General features: G+C 44.3%; 1 protein-coding gene across 2 annotated transcripts in view; it reads left to right on the forward strand.

Moving 5' to 3' along the window:
* DOCK5 (dedicator of cytokinesis 5) overlaps positions 1-22,886 on the forward strand; it is a 115,519-nt gene that overhangs the window by 26,391 nt on the left and 66,242 nt on the right. For both annotated transcript variants that reach the window (XM_077262105.1, XM_077262106.1), the window contains 4 exons: positions 20,496-20,548; positions 21,310-21,406; positions 21,489-21,637; positions 22,010-22,145. In XM_077262105.1, coding sequence (XP_077118220.1) covers positions 20,496-20,548; positions 21,310-21,406; positions 21,489-21,637; positions 22,010-22,145 — 435 coding nt within the window. The remainder of the gene's footprint in view (positions 1-20,495; positions 20,549-21,309; positions 21,407-21,488; positions 21,638-22,009; positions 22,146-22,886) is intronic.

The raw sequence follows: 22,886 nt of genomic DNA on the forward strand, positions 1-22,886 counted from the left end.
ACATTCTTCCATAAGAACATGTTTATTGTCAGTGCTGTCCGGGACAGGAGACGAGCAGGGCCTGGGATATTGTACTGTCAGGCGGAGGACGATGCCTCCCTCGCTCTATTAATAAGATTCCTACTCTGTATATTATTGGAGCAAATATTGTACATTTTCACTCCTGAAAATAATTGTTTTATTCATCCTGTGGTTTAAAAGGCACAAAAAATGGTTGAACACAAGCGCAAAAAAATATTAAAAGTCAGAAAAGAAATATCCACTGCGCTCACAGGCAACATGTTTCACGCCTACATGGTCCTTTGTCAAGCCGGATCAATATAGCAATTTTTTTTTAAGAAGAGGTGAGTGCCGGCTATCGTGTGGACTGTTATTTTTTTACTCCTGGTCCAGGAGGATTTGGGATTGAAAAGTTTTTTGTTTTTTTTTTGAGGTGGGGAGGGGGATCTAATAGAATGTCCTGATTCATAAAGACCACCGATCTTCGCGCTGGTGCTGATGAGGGGATGGGGCGGAGTGCGAGGCTCCTGGTGCACGCTTCTTAAAGATTCAGGACTGTCTTACGAGTAGTCACAAATCTTACTCCAGTCCCCGCTGAAATTGATGAGCAGCGGTCACTACACCCTCGTCCTGACCACTTTTTTGGACCTAGTCAAAATTGATATGGGAACTCCAAAAAGTCATAAAATTGTATCGACAAAATTTAGCAATTTTTCCCAAAAAAATATTTATGATTCCGACATAAAAGCTTTGATGAATCTGATTCAAAAAAATATTTGTATTGTGGTAACTCCTGAGGGTCTGAATGAGCAGCTTCGTTTTAGTTGCTATGTTTAGGCCAATCTTCCTTTAGGATCCTTTTAGAGCAACCACAATTAGATCTGTATATTCTAATACTGAAAATAAACTATGCTAACTGTGCTAATGTCAGATAGTACAGGTGCTTCTCACAAAATTAGAATGTCATCAAAAAGTTAATTTATTTCAATTCTTCAATACAAAAAGTGAAACTCCTATATTATATAGTCATTACACACAGAGTGATCTATTTCACGTGTTTATTTCTGTTAATGTTGATGATTATGGCTTACAGCCAATGAAAACCCAAAAGTCATTATTTCAGTAAATTAGAATAATTAACAAAAAACACCTGCAAAGTCTTCCTAAGCTTTTAAAAAGGTCCCTTAGGGTATGTGTCATCGTTCAGGATTGCATCAAGATTTGGTCAGGATTTTTCATCAGTATTTGTAAGCCAAAACCAGGAGTGGGTGATAAATACAGAAGTGGTGCATATGTTTCTATTATACTTTTCCTCTAATTGTTCCACTCCTGGTTTTGGCTACAAATACTGATGAAAAATCCTGACCAAATCCTGATGCAATCCTGAACGTGAATACATACCCTTAGTCTGTTTCAGTAGCTCCACAATCATGGGGAAGACTGCTGACTTGACAGACGTCCAGAAGGCAGTCATTGACACACTCAATAAGGAAGGTAAGCCATAAAATGTCATTGCTAAAGACTTTCTATAATATGAGTTTCACTTTTTGTATTGACAAACTGAAATAAATGAACTTTTTGATATTCTAATTTTGTGAGAAGCACCTGTATATAACCTAGTTTTAGAGCCCCCTTACTGTTTATTCTTCTAGAGTTCCCACATCCTTTGTTCTTCTCCCACATTGTTTTGGTAGGCTTATACCTATTTATATTTTATTATATCTGATAGGATGCCACTGCATATTTAAATAGGCTAATTCCATCTAATCTGCATACTGGAATACACTTCTTATTCATGTGTAGCTCTTTTTCTGTGGTATCTCCATCTACTTATTGATACCTAATTAATAATGGATGAGTGATCCGCCTGACCGGAATTGAAGGGACTTTTTCACAAACAAAAGTTAATTTTAATTAATAGATCTTGGAAAAATAATAATTTTTACAATTCTATGTGCTGAGATCTTATAAATGTGCCCCTGCTGTGTACTGTGTAATGGCCATGTCTGACCGTGTAGGAACATGGTCGGATCATACCACAGCTCCTGGGCAGGGGAGGAAGCAAAAGAGTATCAGTAGCAGGGGCACGTTTATAAGATTATCTCAGCACAGGAACATTTTATTTAAACACATCCAATTGTGAAAATTATTATCATTCCAAGATCTAGTGATTAAAACGTTGATTAAAATTAACTTTGTTAGTCAGAAAACCACTTTAAGGCTAGAGTAGTTTCCACCTGAGGACTTTATTGGTGAGCTTGGCTTTTTGTTCTGACTGGGCTAATCAAGGTAAGAGCCCCATTAAGATGTTTTACAATTGCTGATGGTCCCCAATTTAATGTTGAAGCCTGGAGATTATTTCATTCTCTGCAGAAACAAGCAGAGCTTCGGAGTTGCCCGGAAAATCTGTAGCTTGTATGACAAACGCCGTATGTGCTTTAAGTCTGCTGAGGAATCAAGTCTGAAGAAAGGCGTCGGGACACACGCAGGGCAAGTGCAGGGCTTCCACATTAGGGATACGTGTGGACTGCCCTTGTCAGAGTGGGAATTGGGGGAATTAGTCTATGCTAGCCCTGATAGGGATCTACAGGGATAGACCAGTGGTCCTCAACCTGTAGCTCAGGAGCCACATGTGGCTCGCAGTCCCACGAATTGTGGCTCGCGGCTGTCTGTCAGCTTGGTGCATTAGCTGCAGGTCTAGTAAATGGGTATGAAGAGAACATCTCAAAATGCATGAATTTTGTGAGCAGCCCTGCACAGAAGAGAAGATCTGGTTGCCCATATACTGGTCTTAGGGGTTTAGGGATAATTTAAGGGTGGTACGCTGGAGACAAGATGATACTACCTGTCAGAGGAGGTCCTTGAAGCTGGATGTGACACAGTGTTGGGAGTGCTTGATGGGAAAATACTGGGGGGTATTGTGGGAACCTCTGGATCTTAGTATTTTGCTTTCGGGTTGATTTCCTGGGAAAACCTTTGGTTATCATTATACCTGTAATGGAGTCTTTCATGTCCATTACTGTTAGTGGGGCAGAGATGGATGGGGCTTGTGACCCTCTCTCAGAGCTGAATGTGGCTCACGATCCTCTCTAAGCTGAATGTGGCTCGTGATCCTCTTTCAGAGCTGAATGTGGCTCGTGATCCTCTTTCAGAGCTGAATGTGGCTTGCAACCCTCTCTCGGAGCTGAATGTGGCTCGCGATCTTCTCTCGGAACTGAATGTGGCTCGCGATCCTCTTTCAGAGCTGAATGTGGCTCGCATTCCTCTCTCGGAGCTAAATATGGCTCGCGATCCTCTCTCGGAGCTGAATGTGGCTCGCGATCCTCTCTCGGAGCTGAATGTGGCTCGCGATCCTCTCTCGAAGCTGAATGTGGTTTGGGACTCTTGGAGCTCAATGTAGCTCGTGACCCTCTCTCGGAGATTAATGTGGTACGCATCTCTCAGAGCTGAATGTGGTACGCGTCTCTCAGACCTGAATGTGGCTTGTGACCCTCTCTCGGAGCTGAATGTGCTATGTGTCTCTCGGAGCTGAATGTGGTACGTGTCTCTCAGAGCTGAATGTGGTACGGGTCTCTCGGAGCTGAATGTGGCTCGTGACCCTCTCTTGTAGCTGAATGTGGCTCGTGACCCTCTCTTGTAGCTGAATGTGGCTCGTGACCCTCTCTCGGAGCTGAATGTAGCTTGCGACCTTCTCTCGGAGCTGAATGTGGCTCTAAAGGTCAGAAAGATTGGGGACCATTGGGATTGGCTATTCTATTCACCTCTTCATGGGTATCACAGTGGCTTAGGTCGCTTTCACACTAGCATCAGTACGGGCCCGTCGCAGTGCGTCGGGCTGACGTACTGACGCATGCTGTGAAAGAAAAGCACAACGGGGGCAGCAGAAGCAGTCTTACGACGCTTCCGCTGCCCCATTGTAAGGTCCTGGGAGGAGGGGGCGGAGTTTCGGCCGCGCATGCGCGGTCGAAAATGGCGGACTAGACGCACAAAAAAGTTACATATAAATTTTTTTGTGGCGGCGGTCCGCCAAAACACGACGCAACCGTCGCATGACGGTTGCGACGTGTGGCGATACGTCGCAATGCGTCGGTAATGTAAGTCTATGGGGAAAAAACGCATCCTGCAGACAACTTTGCAGGATGCGTTTTTTCTCCTAAACGATGCATTGCGACGTCCGCCGAAAAACGCTAGTGTGAAAGTAGCCTTAGTGGTTAGCACTGCAGCCTTGCAGCGCTGGAGTCCTGGGTTCAAATCCCACCAAGGACAACATCTGCAAAGAGTTTGTATGTTCTCTCCATGTTTGTGTGGGTTTCCTCCCACATTCCAAAGACATACTGATAGGTTATGATAGATTATGAGCCCCATTGGGGACAGTGATGATAATGTCTGTAAAGCGCTGTGGAATATGTTAGCGCTATATAAAAATAAAGATTATTGTTATTATTATTCATCCTGGATGGAACCTTCGGGACTGTGAATACTTCTTTCCCTGACATCCGACTACTAATGGGTGAGAACATTTCATGTTAAACTATTGTACTTCTAACCTGGTCAGGGAGTGAAGACTGTCCAATCACCCACTTGGTTGTATCTATATTTTGCATCTCTCCAATATCAATAATAGTTAACACTATAGCCATTGGGTATTTATTTGGTAACTATACTTTGATCACTGTCAGTCGTATACAGTCATATGAAAAAGTTTGGGCACCCCTATTAATCTTAAGCTTAATGTTTTATAAAAATGTTTTTTTTTTTTGCAACAGCTATTTCAGTTTCATATATCTAATAACTGTTGGGCACAGTAATGTTTCTGCCTTGAAATGAGGTTTATTGTACTAACAGAAAATGTGCAATCTGCATTCAAACAAAATTTGAAAGGTGCATAAGTATGGGCACCCTTATCATTTTCTTGTTTTAAATACTCCTACCTACTTTTTACTGACTTACTAAAGCACTTTTTTTGGTTTTGTAACCTCATTGAGCTTTGAACTTCATAGCTAGGTGTATGCAATCATGAGAAAAGCTACTTAAAGTGGCCACTTGCAAGTTGTTCTCCTGTTTGAATCTCCTCTGAAGAGTGGCATCATGGGCTCCTCAAAACAACTGTCAAATGATCTGAAAACAAAGATTATTCAACATAGTTGTTCAGGGGAAGGATACAAAAAGCTGTCTCAGAGGTTTAACCTGTCAATTTCCACTGTGAGGAGCATAGTAAGGAAATGGAAGAACACAGGTACAGTTCTTGTTAAGGCCAGAAGTGGCAGGACAAGAAAAACATCAGAAAGGCAGAGAAGAAGAATGGTGAGATGAGTCAAGGACAATCCTCAGGCCACCTCCAGAGATCTGCAGCATCAACGTGCTGCAGATGGTGTCACTGTGCATCGGTCAACTATACAACGCACTTTGCACAAAGAGAAGCTGTATGGGAGAGTGATGCAAAAGAAGCCGTTTCTGCAAGCACGCCACAAACAGAGTCGGCTGAGGTATGCAAAAGCACATTTGGAGAAGCCAATTTCTTTTTGGAAGAAGGTCCTGTGGACTCATGAAACCAAGATTGAGTTGTTTGGTAATCCAAAAAGGCGTTATGCATGGCGGCAAAAAAACAAGGTGCGTTGTATAGTTGACCGATGCACAGTGATACCATCTGCAGCAAGTTGATGCTGCAGCTCTCTGGAGGTGGCCTGAGGATTGTCCTTGACTGATCTCACCATTCTTCTTCTCTGCCTTTCTGATGTTTTTCTTGGCCTGCCACTTCTGGCCTTAACAAGAACTGTACCCGTGATCTTCCATTTCCTTACTATGTTCTCCTCACAGTGGAAATTGACAGGTTAAATCTCTGAGACAGCTTTTTGTATCCTTCCCCTGAACAACTATGTTGAATAATCTTTGTTTTCAGATCATTTGACAGTTGTTTTGAGGAGCCCATGATGCCACTCTTCAGAGGAGATTCAAACAGGAGAACAACTTGCAAGTGGCCACTTTAAGTAGCTTTTCTCATGATTGCATACACCTGGCTATGAAGTTCAAAGCTCAATGAGGTTACAAAACCAAAAAAAGTGCTTTAGTAAGTCAGTAAAAAGTAGGTAGGAGTATTTAAAACAAGAAAATGATAAGGGTGCCCATACTTATGCACCTGTCAAATTTTGTTCGAATGCAGATTGCACATTTTCTGTTAGTACAATAAACCTCATTTCAAGGCAGAAACATTACTGTGTCCAACAGTTATTAGATATATGAAACTGAAATAGCTGTTGCAAAAAAAACAATTTTTATACAACATTAAGCTAAAGATTAAAAGGGGTGCCCAAACTTTTTCATATGACTGTATGTATGTGTTTGCCTTGCTTCACTAGGCTTGTTCAACTATTAATTTGCTTCTGATATTATTGGATAGATGCACTGTATTGACCGCAGAGTTGGCTATCTGTTATATCTGTGACCCACGTACACGCCTTAGCAGTGATCCTACGCTGTATTTCTGGGCGACCGTTGGGATCCTAGATGTAAATATTGCTTCCCTTATAATCTGAACATTTATGTTGGAGGTTGTTCGCGATTATAATTCTGTATAGAGGAGAATTAACTTCCACTTTTTCCAGAGGTGACTCAGACCTTGGCTGGAATTTTGTATTATTCCTCCCCCCTTTTTTATCCAAATGTAGTATTTTATGACTATTATTACCTATTAAAAGTTATGTTTTAAATCTCACTATCGGCTGGATTACACTATTGCTCGATGTAGACTGTCGTGTGGATTGTCCTGGCAGAGTGCACTTCCCTTTTGTCTATTAATCCACATAGTCTCACACAGTACATACTGTAGATACAGGAATGACCTATATAAGTTTGACAGAAGTGGGTAGGTTGGGAAGTGCGCGTCCAAATTGGCTGACCTGGTGATTGGGACGCGTAAAGGGGTTCTCATATGAAAACAAGGTATGACCTATGCGCACTAAGGTATGGCCTAAGCGCACTAAGGTATGACCTAAGCGCACTAAGGTATGACCTATGCGCACTAAGGTATGACCTAGGCGCACTAAGGTATGACCTAAGCGCACTAAGGTATGACCTATGCGCACTAAGGTATGACCTATGCGCACTAAGGTATGACCTAAGCGCACTAAGGTATGACCTAAGCGCACTAAGGTATGACCTAAGCGCACTAAGGTATGACCTAAGCGCACTAAGGTATGACCTAAGCGCACTAAGGTATGACCTAAGCGCACTAAGGTATGACCTAAGCGCACTAAGGTATGACCTATGCGCACTAAGGTATGACCTATGCGCACTAAGGTATGACCTATGCGCACTAAGGTATGACCTATGCGCACTAAGGTATGACCTAAGCGCACTAAGGTATGACCTAAGCGCACTAAGGTATGACCTAAGCGCACTAAGGTATGACCTAGGCGCCCTAAGGTATGACCTAGGCGCCCTAAGGTATGACCTAGGCGCCCTAAGGTATGACCTAGGCGCCCTAAGGTATGACCTAGGCGCCCTAAGGTATGACCTAGGCGCCCTAAGGTATGACCTAGGCGCCCTAAGGTATGACCTAGGCGCCCTAAGGTATGACCTAGGCGCCCTAAGGTATGACCTAGGCGCCCTAAGGTATGACCTAGGCGCCCTAAGGTATGACCTAGGCGCCCTAAGGTATGACCTAGGCGCCCTAAGGTATGACCTAGGCGCCCTAAGGTATGACCTAGGCGCCCTAAGGTATGACCTAGGCGCCCTAAGGTATGACCTAGGCGCCCTAAGGTATGACCTAGGCGCCCTAAGGTATGACCTAGGCGCCCTAAGGTATGACCTAGGCGCCCTAAGGTATGACCTAGGCGCCCTAAGGTATGACCTAGGCGCCCTAAGGTATGACCTAGGCGCCCTAAGGTATGACCTAGGCGCCCTAAGGTATGACCTAGGCGCCCTAAGGTATGACCTAGGCGCCCTAAGGTATGACCTAGGCGCCCTAAGGTATGACCTAGGCGCCCTAAGGTATGACCTAGGCGCCCTAAGGTATGACCTAGGCGCCCTAAGGTATGACCTAAGCGCATTATGGGATGACTTATTGATTGATGTGTGGATTATCCTGGAAAAATCAGGACTGTTGGGACATCTTTTTACAGCGGAGCAGACGACTTTTGCAGGTTGTGTTTGCAGTAGTTTATAGTCGAAGTCCAAAAAAAAAAAAAAAAAAAAGCAAAATCACAAATTATTCTGAGAATGAAGGATCTCAAAGAATGTCTGAGTAAATATCTGAACGGCAAAGTATGTGACTTTCCCAGACATGAGTAGAGTAAACAAAAACCACCGAAGATCGTATCTGGAAGTGAGAAGAGGAAGAAGAAGTCACCATGGCCTGACCAGCATGCTGAGAGGTAGATACCGGCTGGGTGCGACTCCATATAGACCTGAGAAGGTACAAGGAGCATAAACGAGTCAAAATGAGTCAAAGGTCAGCTCACTATAGACATTTCTCTGGTGGCTGCACCTTTAAGGCCATTGCCTGCCAAGTTTGAAAGATAAAGAGGGGGACATACTGCGGCATGCGGGGTGCTGCACGGAAATTTCTATTTTCCGCTAAGTTCTAACCTTTCACTGGCCTTTATATGCGCCCCACAGAAATATTGCTCCAAGTGAAGCCCGTCAGCATTCTCGCACAGTATGGTACCACTTTCACGACCCCATAGTACATGCCCACACACATAGTATGATGCCCCCACACGCAGTATGATATCCCTACATAGTATGATTTTCCTAACAGACCCCGCACACAGAATAATGCCTCCACAGAACATTGCCCCGCATGCAGTATGATGCCCCTTACGTCACCCACACATAGTATTATGCCTCCCACAGTTCATTCCCTCACATGCAGTATATTCCCCACAGCTTCCCTTACAGTATAATGACCCCTCAGTACATAACGCTTCTATAGTACACTCCACCTCCAACACACACTATTATACCCCATAGTACTATCCCCCACTCACAGTATCATGCTTCCACAGTACCTTCTCCCATTGCCCCCACTCACAGTATCATGCTTCCACAGTACCTTCTCCCATTGCCCCCACTCACAGTATCATGCTTCCACAGTACCTTCTTCCATTGCCCCCACTCACAGTATCATGCTTCCACAGTACCTTCTTCCATTGCCCCCACTCACAGTATCATGCTTCCACAGTACCTTCTCCCATTGCCCCCACTCACAGTATCATGCTTCCACAGTACCTTCTTCCATTGCCCCCACTCACAGTATCATGCTTCCACAGTACCTTCTTCCATTGCCTCCACTCACAGTATCATGCTTCCACAGTACTTTCTCCCATTGCCCCCCACTCACGGTATCATGCTTCCACAGTACCTTCTCCCATTGCCTCCACTCACAGTATCATGCTTCCACAGTACCTTCTCCCATTGCCCCCCACTCACAGTATCATGCTTCCACAGTACCTTCTCCCATTGCCCCAATTCATAGTATCATGCTTCCACAGTACCTTCTCCCATTGCCCCCACTCACAGTATCATGCTTCCACAGTACCTTCTGCCATGCCCCCACTCACAGTATCATGCTTCCACAGTACCTTCTGCCATGCCCCCACTCACCGTATCATGCTTCCACAGTACCTTCTCCCATTGCCCCCACTCACAGTATCATGCTTCCACAGTACCTTCTGCCATTGCCCCCACTCACAGTATCATGCTTCCACAGTACCTTCTGCCTTGCCCTCTCACAGTATCATGCTTCCACAGTACCTTCTGCCATTGCCCCCACTCACAGTATCATGCTTCCACAGTACCTTCTGCCATTGCCCCCACTCACAGTATCATGCTTCCACAGTACCTTCTGCCATGCCCCCACTCACAGTATCATGCTTCCAAAGTACCTTCTCCCATTGCCCCCACTCACAGTATCATGCTTCCACAGTACCTTCTGCCATTGCCCCCACTCACAGTATCATGCTTCCACAGTACCTTCTGCCTTGCCCTCTCACAGTATCATGCTTCCACAGTACCTTCTGCCATTGCCCCCACTCACAGTATCATGCTTCCACAGTACCTTCTGCCATGCCCCCACTCACAGTATCATGCTTCCACAGTACCTTCTGCCATTGCCCCCACTCACAGTATCATGCTTCCACAGTACCTTCTGCCTTGCCCTCTCACAGTATCATGCTTCCACAGTACCTTCTGCCATGCCCCCACTCACAGTATCATGCTTCCACAGTACCTTCTCCCACTGCCCCCACTCACAGTATCATGCTTCCACAGTACCTTCTCCCATTGCCCCCCACACACAGTATGACTCCCGAAGTGTTCACCTGAATGTGATGATACTCCTCGGACAGTGGAACAGCTCCCCAAGTTCAGGACTGTCCTGCTTGATCCAGAATGGTCGGTAGTTATATTTAAAGGGAATGTGTCACTCGGTATATATAAATATACAGCAGATGAAATAAGTATTGAACACGGCACCAATTTTTTACGTTTAAAGAATCACCCCTCCTACTCCCATCAAAAATTGTTATCCTCTTTAATACATTGCAGTCATACTATATAGCACTGTGCACGTACAATTGCTCATTTTGCTTTTCTACCCAACTAATTCTTCCCTCTGCTCTGTGTAGAAACAGAAAGTCTTTTGTACCTGTATTTATCATCCCCCTCTTCAACTCCTGACCCAGTTTCTCCTGCTCCTCCTCCTGCCAGGGTCTTTTGCAGTGACTCAAGATTCATACAGAGAAAAGAGACTTCCTGTTTCCACATAGATCTTAGAATGATTCAGCTAGTCAGTTTTTCATCAAGTGATGTCATAGACCTAGTGGAAAAGAGAAGAATTAGCCGGGTAGAAAGGCAAAATGAGCAATTGTAAGCAATGTTATGACTGCTGCACTTAGATCTCTGTAAGGGGCGGTGAACAGCGCAGTGCTGTATTTTCTCCCTCCCTAATGTCTCCTCCTATACAGCAGTTAAAGATTCTTGTATTTGTTCTTGGGACCAGCTTTCCCTAATACCTTTTCTCAAGTAGCCAACTTTTCAAGGAACTGATACAGCCAACTGCAGCTGAAGCTTCTGAAGTCAAGTGTGGTATCGCCAAGTGACCAGGTCATTTTCACTATACAATGAACGCCATGAGAAACAAACCCACCCAAAATAATGGAGGGATTGTTCATTCACTGTGTGTTTTTAGTGCACTGCCACTCCAATTTTTTTTGCCCGAGTAGGAAAATTAGAACTGGAGCTGCCGTCTGTCCTCGGTGACACTGTCCACTGTCAGTATGAACTGCAGTCACCCATAAAATGGCGCTGCACTGTGATCCTAAACTTAACCCCTCCTTCTGAAAACCTCTGGAAGTAGAAAAGTGACATCAGACGCAAGAAGACCCCGCCCACATTTACTGCTGCCATAAGGCGAGCTAGCATTGCACTTTATTCATTGCACAGTTTTCATAACAAATGTAAGCAGCTGCTCCCCCTGCTGTTCAAAAGTTGAAAATATAAAAAAATTTAAATTATTTCTTATATTTTGTACTATTAAGTGTGTGTATGTATGTATGTATGTATGTATGTGTGTGTATATATATATATATAATGTGTGTGTGTGTGTGTGTATATATGTATATATATATACACTCACCGGCCACTTTATTAGGTACACCTGTCCGACTTCTTGTTAACACTTAATTTCTAATCAGCCAATCACATGGCGGCAACTCAGTGCATTTAGGCATGTAGACATGGTCAAGACAATCTCCTGCAGTTCAAACCGAGCATCAGTATGGGGAAGAAAGGTGATTTGAGTGCCTTTGAACGTGGCATGGTTGTTGGTGCCAGAAGGGCTGGTCTGAGTATTTCAGAAACTGCTGATCTACTGGGATTTTCACGCACAACCATCTCTAGGGTTTACAGAGAATGGTCCGAAAAAGAAAAAAAATCCAGTGAGCGGCAGTTCTGTGGGCGGAAATGCCTTGTTGATGCCAGAGGGCAGAGGAGAATGGGCAGACTGGTTCGAGCTGATAGAAAGGCAACAGTGACTCAAATCGCCACCCGTTACAACCAAGGTAGGCCTAAGAGCATCTCTGAACGCACAGTGCGTCGAACTTTGAGGCAGATGGGCTACAGCAGCAGAAGACCACACCGGGTACCACTCCTTTCAGCTAAGAACAGGAAACTGAGGCTACAATTTGCACAAGCTCATCGAAATTGGACAGTAGAAGGTTGGAAAAACGTTGCTTGGTCTGATGAGTCTCGATTTCTGCTGCGACATTCGGATGGTAGGGTCAGAATTTGGCGTAAACAACATGAAAGCATGGATCCATCCTGCCTTGTATGGAGCATCTTTGGGATGTGCAGCCGACAAATCTGCGGCAACTGTGTGATGCCATCATGTCAATATGGACCAAAATCTCTGAGGAATGCTTCCAGCACCTTGTTGAATCTATGCCACGAAGAATTGAGGCAGTTCTGAAGGCAAAAGGGGTCCAACCCGTTACTAGCATGGTGTACCTAATAAAGTGGCCGGTGAGTGTATATATATATATATATATATATATATATATATATATATATATATATATATACATACATACATACATACATACATACATACATTATTTTGTTTTTCAATAAAACAAATTTACATGTTTTTCAATTGTTGAAGAAACCAAACATTTTTTGAGAACACTTTCACTTTAAAGGGGTTTTATTCTGAAAACATTCCATATCCATATGCTATACTAGGACATGTGAATTTCATAAAGGATTGTCCCCACAACTCACTGATCTCTCTAAGGCCGGCGTCACACTTGGCGTAAGACAATACGCCACGTATTATACGTCCGTACTACGGCCGTAATACGGAGAAATGTTCCCAAAATATTGATCCGTAGTCAGGGTGTGTCAGCGTATTTTGCGCATGGCATCTCCGTATGTAATCCGTATGGCATCCGTACTGCGAGATTTTCGCGCAGGCTTGCAAAACCGACATCTAATGGATTTATGTGCTCAAATGTTCGGGAAAACATATATACAGTATATATATATATATATATACACTCACCGGCCACTTTATTAGGTACACCATGCTAGTAACGGGTTGGACCCCTTTTGCCTTCAGAACTGCCTCAATTCTTCGTGGCATAGATTCAACAAGGTGCTGGAAGCATTCCTCAGAGATTTTGGTCCATATTGACATGATGGCATCACACAGTTGCCGCAGATTTGTCGGCTGCACATCCCAAAGATGCTCCATACAAGGCAGGATGGATCCATGCTTTCATGTTGTTTACGCCAAATTCTGACCCTACCATCCGAATGTCGCAGCAGAAATCGAGACTCATCAGACCAAGCAACGTTTTTCCAATCTTCTACTGTCCAATTTCGATGAGCTTGTACAAATTGTAGCCTCAGTTTCCTGTTCTTAGCTGAAAGGAGTGGTACCCGGTGTGGTCTTCTGCTGCTGTAGCCCATCTGCCTCAAAGTTCGACGCACTGTGCGTTCAGAGATGCTCTTAGGCCTACCTTGGTTGTAACGGGTGGCGATTTGAGTCACTGTTGCCTTTCTATCAGCTCGAACCAGTCTGCCCATTCTCCTCTGACCTCTGGCATCAACAAGGCATTTCCGCCCACAGAACTGCCGCTCACTGGATTTTTTTTCTTTTTCGGACCATTCTCTGTAAACCCTAGAGATGGTTGTGCGTGAAAATCCCAGTAGATCAGCAGTTTCTGAAATACTCAGACCAGCCCTTCTGGCACCAACAACCATGCCACGTTCAAAGGCACTCAAATCACCTTTCTTCCCCATACTGATGCTCGGTTTGAACTGCAGGAGATTGTCTTGACCATGTCTACATGCCTAAATGCACTGAGTTGCCGCCATGTGATTGGCTGATTAGAAATTAAGTGTTAACAAGAAGTTGGACAGGTGTACCTAATAAAGTGGCCGGTGAGTGTGTGTATATATATATATATATATATATATATATATATATATATATATATATATATATATATATATATATATATATATATATATATATATATATAATTGAGACACATATATATATATATTCTGTATTTAGATTTCATTCAGCGCGATATCTGTGAACAGCCGGTAATTCAATTGCCGGCTTTTCATTTCTCCTGCACAAACCCGACAGGATATGAGACATGGTTTACATATAGTAAACCATCTCATATCCCCATTTTTTTTGCATATTCCACACTACTAATGTTAGTAGTGTGTATGTGCAAAATTTCAGCGCTGTAGCTGCTGAAATAAAGGGTTAAATGGCGGAAAAAATTGGCGTGGGCTCCCGCGCAATTTTCTCCGCCAGAATGGTAAAGCCAGTGACTGACGGCAGATATTAATAGCCAGGAGAGGGTCCATGGTTATTGCCCCCCCCCCCCCCCCCCCCCCGGCTAAAAACATCTGCCCCCAGCCACCCCAGAAAAGGCACATCTGGAAGATGCGCCTATTCTGGCACTTGGCCACTCTCTTCCCACTCCCTGTAGCGGTGGGATATGGGGTAATGAAGGGTTAATGTCACCTTGCTATTGTAAGGTGACATTAAGCCAGATTAATAATGGAGAGGCGTCAATTATGTCACCTATCCATTATTAATCCAATTGTTTGAAAGGGTTAAAAAACACACACACACATGATTTAAAAGTATTTTAATGAAATAAACACAGCGGTTGTTTTAATAATTTATTGCTCTCTCAATCCATTTGCAGGCCCTCGCTTGGCAAAATAATAAATGCACAAGATACATACCTTCTGATGTCCGATCACGTCCAACGAGGTAATCCATCTGAAGGGGTTAACTAATATTACAGGCACGAGCTGCGATAAACCACTCGCTCGTGCCTGTAATCCCCGGGTGCTGAAAGGAAAGCAGAGTGATCTGTACTTACATTGAGTCGCGGTGATGCGCCCCTGCTGGATGTTCTCATGAACTGCAGCCTGGGAACTTTTTCCCACGCTCCAGGTTATATGAGGACATCCACCAGGGGGCGCATCACCGCGACTGAAGGAAATGTAGGTCAATGACCTACATTTCATTCATTCGCCGGGGAATTACAAGCACGAGCAAACAGCTGCATTAGCAGGGCTCCTGCTTGTAAATTATTTTAACCCCTTCAGATGGATTACCTCGTGGGACGTGACGGTTCAGCTGAGGGTATGTATCTTGTGCGTTTATTATTTTGCCAAGCGAGGGCCTGGAAATGGATTGAGAGAACAATAAATTATTAAAACAACCGCTGTGTTTATTTAATTAAAATACTTTTAAATCATGTGTGTGTGTGTTTTTTAACCCTTTCATACAATTGGATTAATAATGGATAGGTGTCATAATTGACGCCTCTCCATTATTAATCTGGCTTAATGTCACCTTACAATAGCAAGGTGACATTAACCCTTCATTACCCCATATCCCACCGCTACAGGGAGTGGGAAGAGAGTGGCCAAGTGCCAGAATAGGCGCATCTTCCAGATGTGCCTTTTCCGGGGTGGCTGGGGGCAGATGTTTTTAGCCACGGGGGGGCCAATAACCATGGACCCTCTCCTGGCTATTAATATCTGCCCTCAGTCACTGGCTTTACCACTCTGGCGGAGAAAATTGCGCGGGAGCCCACGCCAATTTTTTCCGCCATTTAACCCTTTATTTTAGCAGCTACAGCGCTGAAATTTTGCACATACACACTACTAACATTAGTAGTGTGGAATATGCAAAAAAAAGGGGATATGAGATGGTTTACTGTATGTAAACCATGTCTCATATCCTGTCGGGTTTGTGCAGGAGAAATGAAAAGCCGGCAATTGAATTACCGACTTTTCACTAACACCGCTGCGTATTTCTCGCAAGTCACACTGCTGGTCCGTGTGGAATCCGTATTTTTCTCGCCCCCATAGACTTTCATTGGCGATTTTTTTTGCGCAATACGCTGACAAACGCAGCATGCTGCGATTTTGTACGGCCGTAGAAAGCCGTATATTACGGATCCGTAATATACGGCTGATAGGAGCAGCCCCATTGAGAATAATTGTGCCGTATGTTATGCGAGTTTTACGGACGTAGTTTCTGCGCTCTTACGTCCGTAAAACTCGCCAGTGTGACGCCGGCCTAACTCCCCACCATATTCACCCCACTGCCCCCCGTATTCACCTATCTGATTCCTTCTTATACTCACCGGACTGATCCCCCAGCCCCCACACACATATACACTCAACTCCCTGATCCCCCCCACACTTACCTCATTGATTTCGTTATACTTACTGATATCTTGATATTCAGCTCACTAATCGCTCTCTATACACACCTCACTGATCACCCCCTTCATATTTACCTCACTGATTCCTCATTATACTTCATTAACCCCCACCCCTTACTCATTTCACTGATCCCTCCATACCCTCCTCACTGATCCCTCCATACTCTCCTCCCTGATCCCTCCATACTCTCCTCACTGATCCCTCCATACGCTCCTCACTGATCCCTCCATACCCTCCTCACTGATCCCTCCATACTCTCCTCCCTGATCCCTCCATACTCTCCTCACTGATCCCTCCATACGCTCCTCACTGATCCCTCCATACCCTCCTCACTGATCCCTCCATACTCTCCTCCCTGATCCCTCCATACTCTCCTCACTGATCCCTCCATACTCTCCTCACTGATCCCTTCATACTCTCCTCCCTGATCCCTCCATACTCTCCTCCCTGATCCCTCCATACTCTCCTCACTGATTCCTCCATACTCTCCTCACTGATCCCTCCATACTCTCCTCACTGATTCCTCCATACTCTCCTCACTGATCCCTCCATACTCTCCTCCCTGATCCCTCCATACTCTCCTCCCTGATCCCTCCATACTCTCCTCCCTGATCCCTCCATACTCTCCTCACTGATCCCTCCATACTCTCCTCACTGATCCCTCCATACTCTCCTCACTGATCCCTCCATACTCTCCTCACTGATCCCTCCATACTCTCCTCACTGATTCCTCCATATCCTCCTCACTGATTCCCCCATATCCTCCTCACTAGCAAATAGATCAATGGCTGCACTCAAAATTTACTTGTGCTAAAGCAAGGAAATGTGCAATACATGAAATGTGAATAGCATAATGGCTTGTGAAATTTATGAAAAAACACATGAGATTTTTAGCACAAGATTTGGCCAAAAGTTGTGAGCCCATCCACCAAACGTCAAGATAATCTCAAAACGGATGGGTACCTGAGCTGACTGCCTAGTGTGAACACTTATTATGGCTAATAACATGGTAAAGCCTGCTTTTATAGGAAGCTCAGAACCCACTGTGTTTGGATGTAATTAAAATCACAGCATGGTGAAGGGCGGGACGTTCAAGTCAGAAAATAGTACATAGTAAATATAGAAAAACTGACTGAACAGCAATATAATCTGAACTGGTGCATAGCCAAAAAAGTCATATAGCAAATGGACCAATGGCTGCACTCAAAACTGATCCCTCCATACTTCACTGATCCCTCCATACTCTCCTCACTGATTCCTCCATACCCTCCTCACTGATCCCTCCATTCCCTCCTCACTGATCCCTCCATTCCCTCCTCACTGATCCCTCCATACTTCACTGATCCCTCCATATTCTCCTCACTGATCCCTCCATACCCTCCTCACTGATCCCTCCATACCCTCCTCACTGATCCCTCCATACTCTCCTCACTGATCCCTCCATACCCTCCTCACTGATCCCTCCATACTTCACTGATCCCTCCATATTCTCCTCACTGATCCCTCCATACTCTCCTCCCTGATCCCTCCATACTCTCCTCCCTGATCCCTCCATACTCTCCTCCCTGATCCCTCCATACTCTCCTCCCTGATCCCTCCATACTCTCCTCACTGATCCCTCCATACTCTCCTCCCTGAACCCTCCATACTCTCCTCACTGATCCCTCCATACTCTCCTCACTGATCCCTCCATACCCTCCTCACTGATCCCTCCATACCCTCCTCACTGATCCCTCCATACTTCACTGATCCCTCCATATTCTCCTCACTGATTCCTCCATACTCTCCTCACTGATTCCTCCTTACTCGCCTCACTGATCCCTCCATACTTCACTGATTCCTCCATATTCTCATTGGTTCCTCCGTACTCACCTCACTGATTCCCCCATATCCTCCTCACTTATTCCTCCATACTCGCCTCAGTGAATCATATTCCCCCCTTGCGTACCTCGCTGATCCTCCCATACTGATCCCTCATACTTTTCTTCCATCTGTCTGTTTTGAATATGAGCCGGATTGGGACTGACTTTTTCCATAGCCCGCACCACGTGTGGCCAATGCTTCGAGGCTGTTACTTCAGATTTATGTCTGAATGACTGAGATGGGAATAAAGAGCTCGATGTGTATCTCATAGTAAACAGTATCGAGTGTGATAACATTATTATTTCAATAACACATAGCTCGGCATGGGAGCTGTTTACACAATACGGTAGGACATTTTCGAATCAAGCATTAAAAACCCTTCCCTCGTTATTTTTATTCCTCTGAGGACTAGCTGTGTGAGGTAAATTCCCTTCTCTGCCCGCAGACCCGTACATTATATCGCATCATGCATCTCATTTCTGCTGATTATTCCGAGGAGGATTACACAACACCACATACCGCAGGTGCAATATAACGTGTCCATGGAACTATATTCCGCCATGTTCAGCAAATTCTGCCCTAGAAGTATAACACTCGTACCAACTACTACCATCATTCTCTCTGCAGCTTCACTACAGTGCCTCCGTCTGCCCAACACTTGCACTGGCTCCGTCTGTTTTCTGAGTTCAGTAACTTGAAAGCTGTGAATACCTTTGCACATATTTATTTGTTTCCTAAATATAAAGTTATGCCACTTTCTAAATAGTCTTCATTAAAAATGTTCCAATTTTTGCTCCCACTAGTTAAGTGTAACAAATGTGTCAGAGCTCCTGGTTCTGATGGATCAATCATCTCGCCTGTCTCCTTCTTTCAGTGTTGGACACAGCAGTATGGAGGGGTGAGGGTTGTACACACATTTCCACAGTGCAGAGAGGGGATAAAGTATTTACAGTCTTGGGGAGGGCAGAGAAAGCAAATTAAAGATAAGGAGTAAAGCACATGAAGAGGAAATACGTGCAGGATAGAAGCTGTGCTGACATGAGATAAAGAAGACAGCAGGATATATTCAGATCTCACATCCAGCCTGTATTACTGGAAGATACACTCCCACAAAAGAAAAATCAGAAATTTGGGTCAGGAAGTAAACTACAATTCAGGGGCTTTCCACATTGGACACAAATCTATCTCTTACACACAGAATAAGTAAGATTGCTGGGGTTTGCATATTATGTTATTAAAGGAATTGTCCAGGATAATCTAAAATTGATTTCCTTTATGATTGGAACAGCGCCACACTTGTCCATAGGCTGTATCAGGTATTGCAGATAAACACGTTTTAACTGAATAGTGATGACCTGCAATACCAGACACAGACTATAGATAAACAATAATTGCTAATAAGTTCTCTTTTAACTTGATCATTCCCTATAGTTGAGGCGACAGACAAGTAAAATACTCTAGACCAGCCTGGATCAGTGTTGCAAACTGTGGAGATCTGTAAGTGTCACCACCGGAGGTCCAAATGATCTAAATCACCAAAACGGATTACATAGATGTAGTCACATGAATCGGAGCTGAGCTGCAGTTCTCTGCAGTGGCCATTACACTGTCTGCAGAGCTGAGCTGTACCGGTTCCATTCACTGTCATACAGCTGCCGCCAGATCTGAAAACAGCTAGTCAGTGAGGTTCCAGTTGTCAGACCCTATCGATCTAATATGGATGACATTTCGTAAGGATAAGGCTGGAGAATCCCTTTAAAGGAGTTGACCAGGCTTGGGGTACAAGTCTGTGGTTACTCTGTGACTGCAGACTCGAAAATCCACACAACGCACAGTGTGCACGCTGTCAGGATTCTCCAGCACCGAGAGCGGGCGGTCGTGTTACGGCAAGTATGTGATTTGCATACTTCTGGCCACGTTCCGACTAGACGTGTCTGGTCTCACTTAATTCACTTGTTTTGATTGAGGCCGCGCAAGTCTAGTTGGCAGGTGACCGCATGTATGCAAATCGTATACTTGTGGTCACACATCCGCCCGCTCCCGGCGCTGGGACTACAGCATCCTGACAGCGCTCACTGTATGCCCTCTGATCATTTTGTAGCCTTTTACTTTGATCGTATTTCTTCTGGTTTTCAATCTGTTAAATGGAGGCAGCAACACTAATAGTGATCACAGACTCCACTGTTAGTAATCATAGGGTTTTTTGTGTGTCGAAAAGCCTCAATGCACTGATATGTACTGTATATATACAAAGAAATGCCAGCACATGGGTCCATATCTGTATGTCCCAAGGGCTGACAAACCCTGGAACCGGCCCTGACCCTATATGCATTGTTAACTCTATACTTTTGTCTTAACAGGGCATATTCCCAACTACTTATATTCACGTAAAAGAAGTGACTGATGGCAAAGGGTAAGCTTGTGACCACATTTACTACCCATACTGGCTGCGCAAACATTTGCAGACATGCTTATATAGACCCTTTTTATAAAGGCACAGTGTTAAAGGTCATCGAAAATCCATGATATGAAATCAAGTGTTCTTGATTAGTCATGTAGACGAGTTGTTTCTTCAACTAGTCATTGGGGCGTGATTGCCAAATAATATCCCACACCACCAGAATAGCATAAAATATCATTAAAGTGTTAATCCATAATACGGTAATTAAAAATCAAACAAATATATATAAGCAATAAACTATCCAATAAAAGTTAATAATTAAAATCAAGAAACAATGAAAGTAAGAGGAGGCCGATGAGAGACACAAAATAGTGAAGATAAGAAAACAATACAAGGGGTTGATACCGGATGGCAGAACACTACCAAGGAATGATGATAACAGGTATGTATGTGCACAAAGCTAATTACTATAGATATTTGGTGCAATGTAATGCACAAAATTTGAATCAATAGTAAAGAGTTAAAGATGCATTTTAGTCAGATGTATTCCACCAAGAACAATGTCTGTAAGGAGTTTGTATGTTCTCCCCGTGTTTGTGTGGGTTTCCTCCGGGTTCTCCGGTTTCCTCCCACACTACAAAGACAAACTGATAGAGAAATTAAATTATGAGCCCCAATGTTGACAGTGATGATGATGATGTCTGTAAAACACTGTGGAATTAATGGCGCTATATAAGTGATTAAAATAAAATCTAAATCCTCGTCTCTTACAGACACCACGAGCCGTCCGCGCCCAGCGAGCTTCCCCTGGTGCAGGAGCTCACCATCACACTGCGGGAATGGGCAGTCCTCTGGCACTCGCTGTATGTGGTGAGTTTCGGCCTTACCGTACCCCGACGTACATCGGATTACCCTTTTACAATCTCGTCGCCATATTTTACGTCCCATGTAGCAAAATCTGCGAGAGCAGTTCCTCCAGATCCAAGACATGATGACCCAAATCATGGACTGGCGCTCACAGATTATGTCCGGCACCCTCCCCAAAGACGACTTGGCCGAACTGAGGAAGAAGGTGACGGCGAAGATCGACTACGGCAACCGGTAAGCTTATTCCAAAACGAAGCTCGGTGCACCTTTTTACATTTAAAAGGAATCCTTTTGTTTTGTGTATGCAGCTCCCGTGCAGAGCTATAAACGGTGTCGTATAATCCTGCAGTCATTTTAATCCATTCTTGCCCCTTTTTTACTGTCTGAAGGTGCAAGAGGTAAGATAAAGCAGACACATGGCTGCAGAACGTGACTACACTTATTGTTGTCTGTGATCATGGAGACCCATAGGTCTGCATGAGAGCTGTGAACACAAAACGGTGGGAGATTTTTGAAGCCAGGCTATTGGGAAAAGTGATTTCATTTTGATTATGGATAATATAAATATTATTTGTAAAGGTAAGTTTTTGGTTGGTGTCTTGACAGTCTCCTCGGTTTGGATCTTGTGGTCAGAGATGAAAATGGGAACATCCTGGACCCAGACGAGACCAGCGTGATCGCCCTGTTCCGATCCCATGAGACGGCTTCTTGGAGAATCGAGGAGAGGATACAGGAGGAGCAGGTATAGAGAGCGGGGTGTCCGTATATGTCCTGTGTCACGTCCCACTGTCACACCAAGAATAAGGGACGTCCGAGCACTGACCGCATGGACTCGCTGCAGGGCTCACGGTCCGAGCGTGACAGCGTCAGAGAGTGCGGTTTACTAGCTTAATTTATGTGTAACTTGCACTCTGATCAATTCAGTATAGGGCAGCAGAGTATTCGATTTTCTTCAGCCCTTTACTTTCTCCCTGATTTGATAAAGAAGTATAGACGGAGAAAATCCAAGATAGGGATAAAATAAAACCTTCATTCCATCCTTAAAAATCACACAATGGAAGACGATTCAGGTTGACGAGTGAAGGAACGTTTCGGCCCAAAAGGGACTTATTCATGCCAGGAGTCCAATAAGAATTACAGCCATTACTTGTTAATTTTCAGTCCATCCATGTGACAGTAGAAGAGAATTTGCCAGCTAATGTTGTCCTGAGGTCGCAGAAGCTTCGGCATCGCTTTGATGTCAGGGCTTTCTCACTTTTGTTCCTGCAATCTGGCAATAGCAGAATGAATCCCCAGCTGTTAGCAACAATCGAGGACCCTACGACAATAAAGAAGGGGTTTACTGTCGCTTCTGTATTTCTCGCCATATTCATAAGTGTGCTGGGCATAGCAGAGCTGGTGGGTTATACAACACACACTGCGTAATATGTCTCGTGTGTATATATATATATACACACGGGTTGGACAAAATAATGGAAACACC

This window comes from Ranitomeya variabilis, chromosome 5 (genome assembly GCF_051348905.1).
Source record: "Ranitomeya variabilis isolate aRanVar5 chromosome 5, aRanVar5.hap1, whole genome shotgun sequence".
NCBI lineage: Eukaryota > Metazoa > Chordata > Amphibia > Anura > Dendrobatidae > Ranitomeya > Ranitomeya variabilis.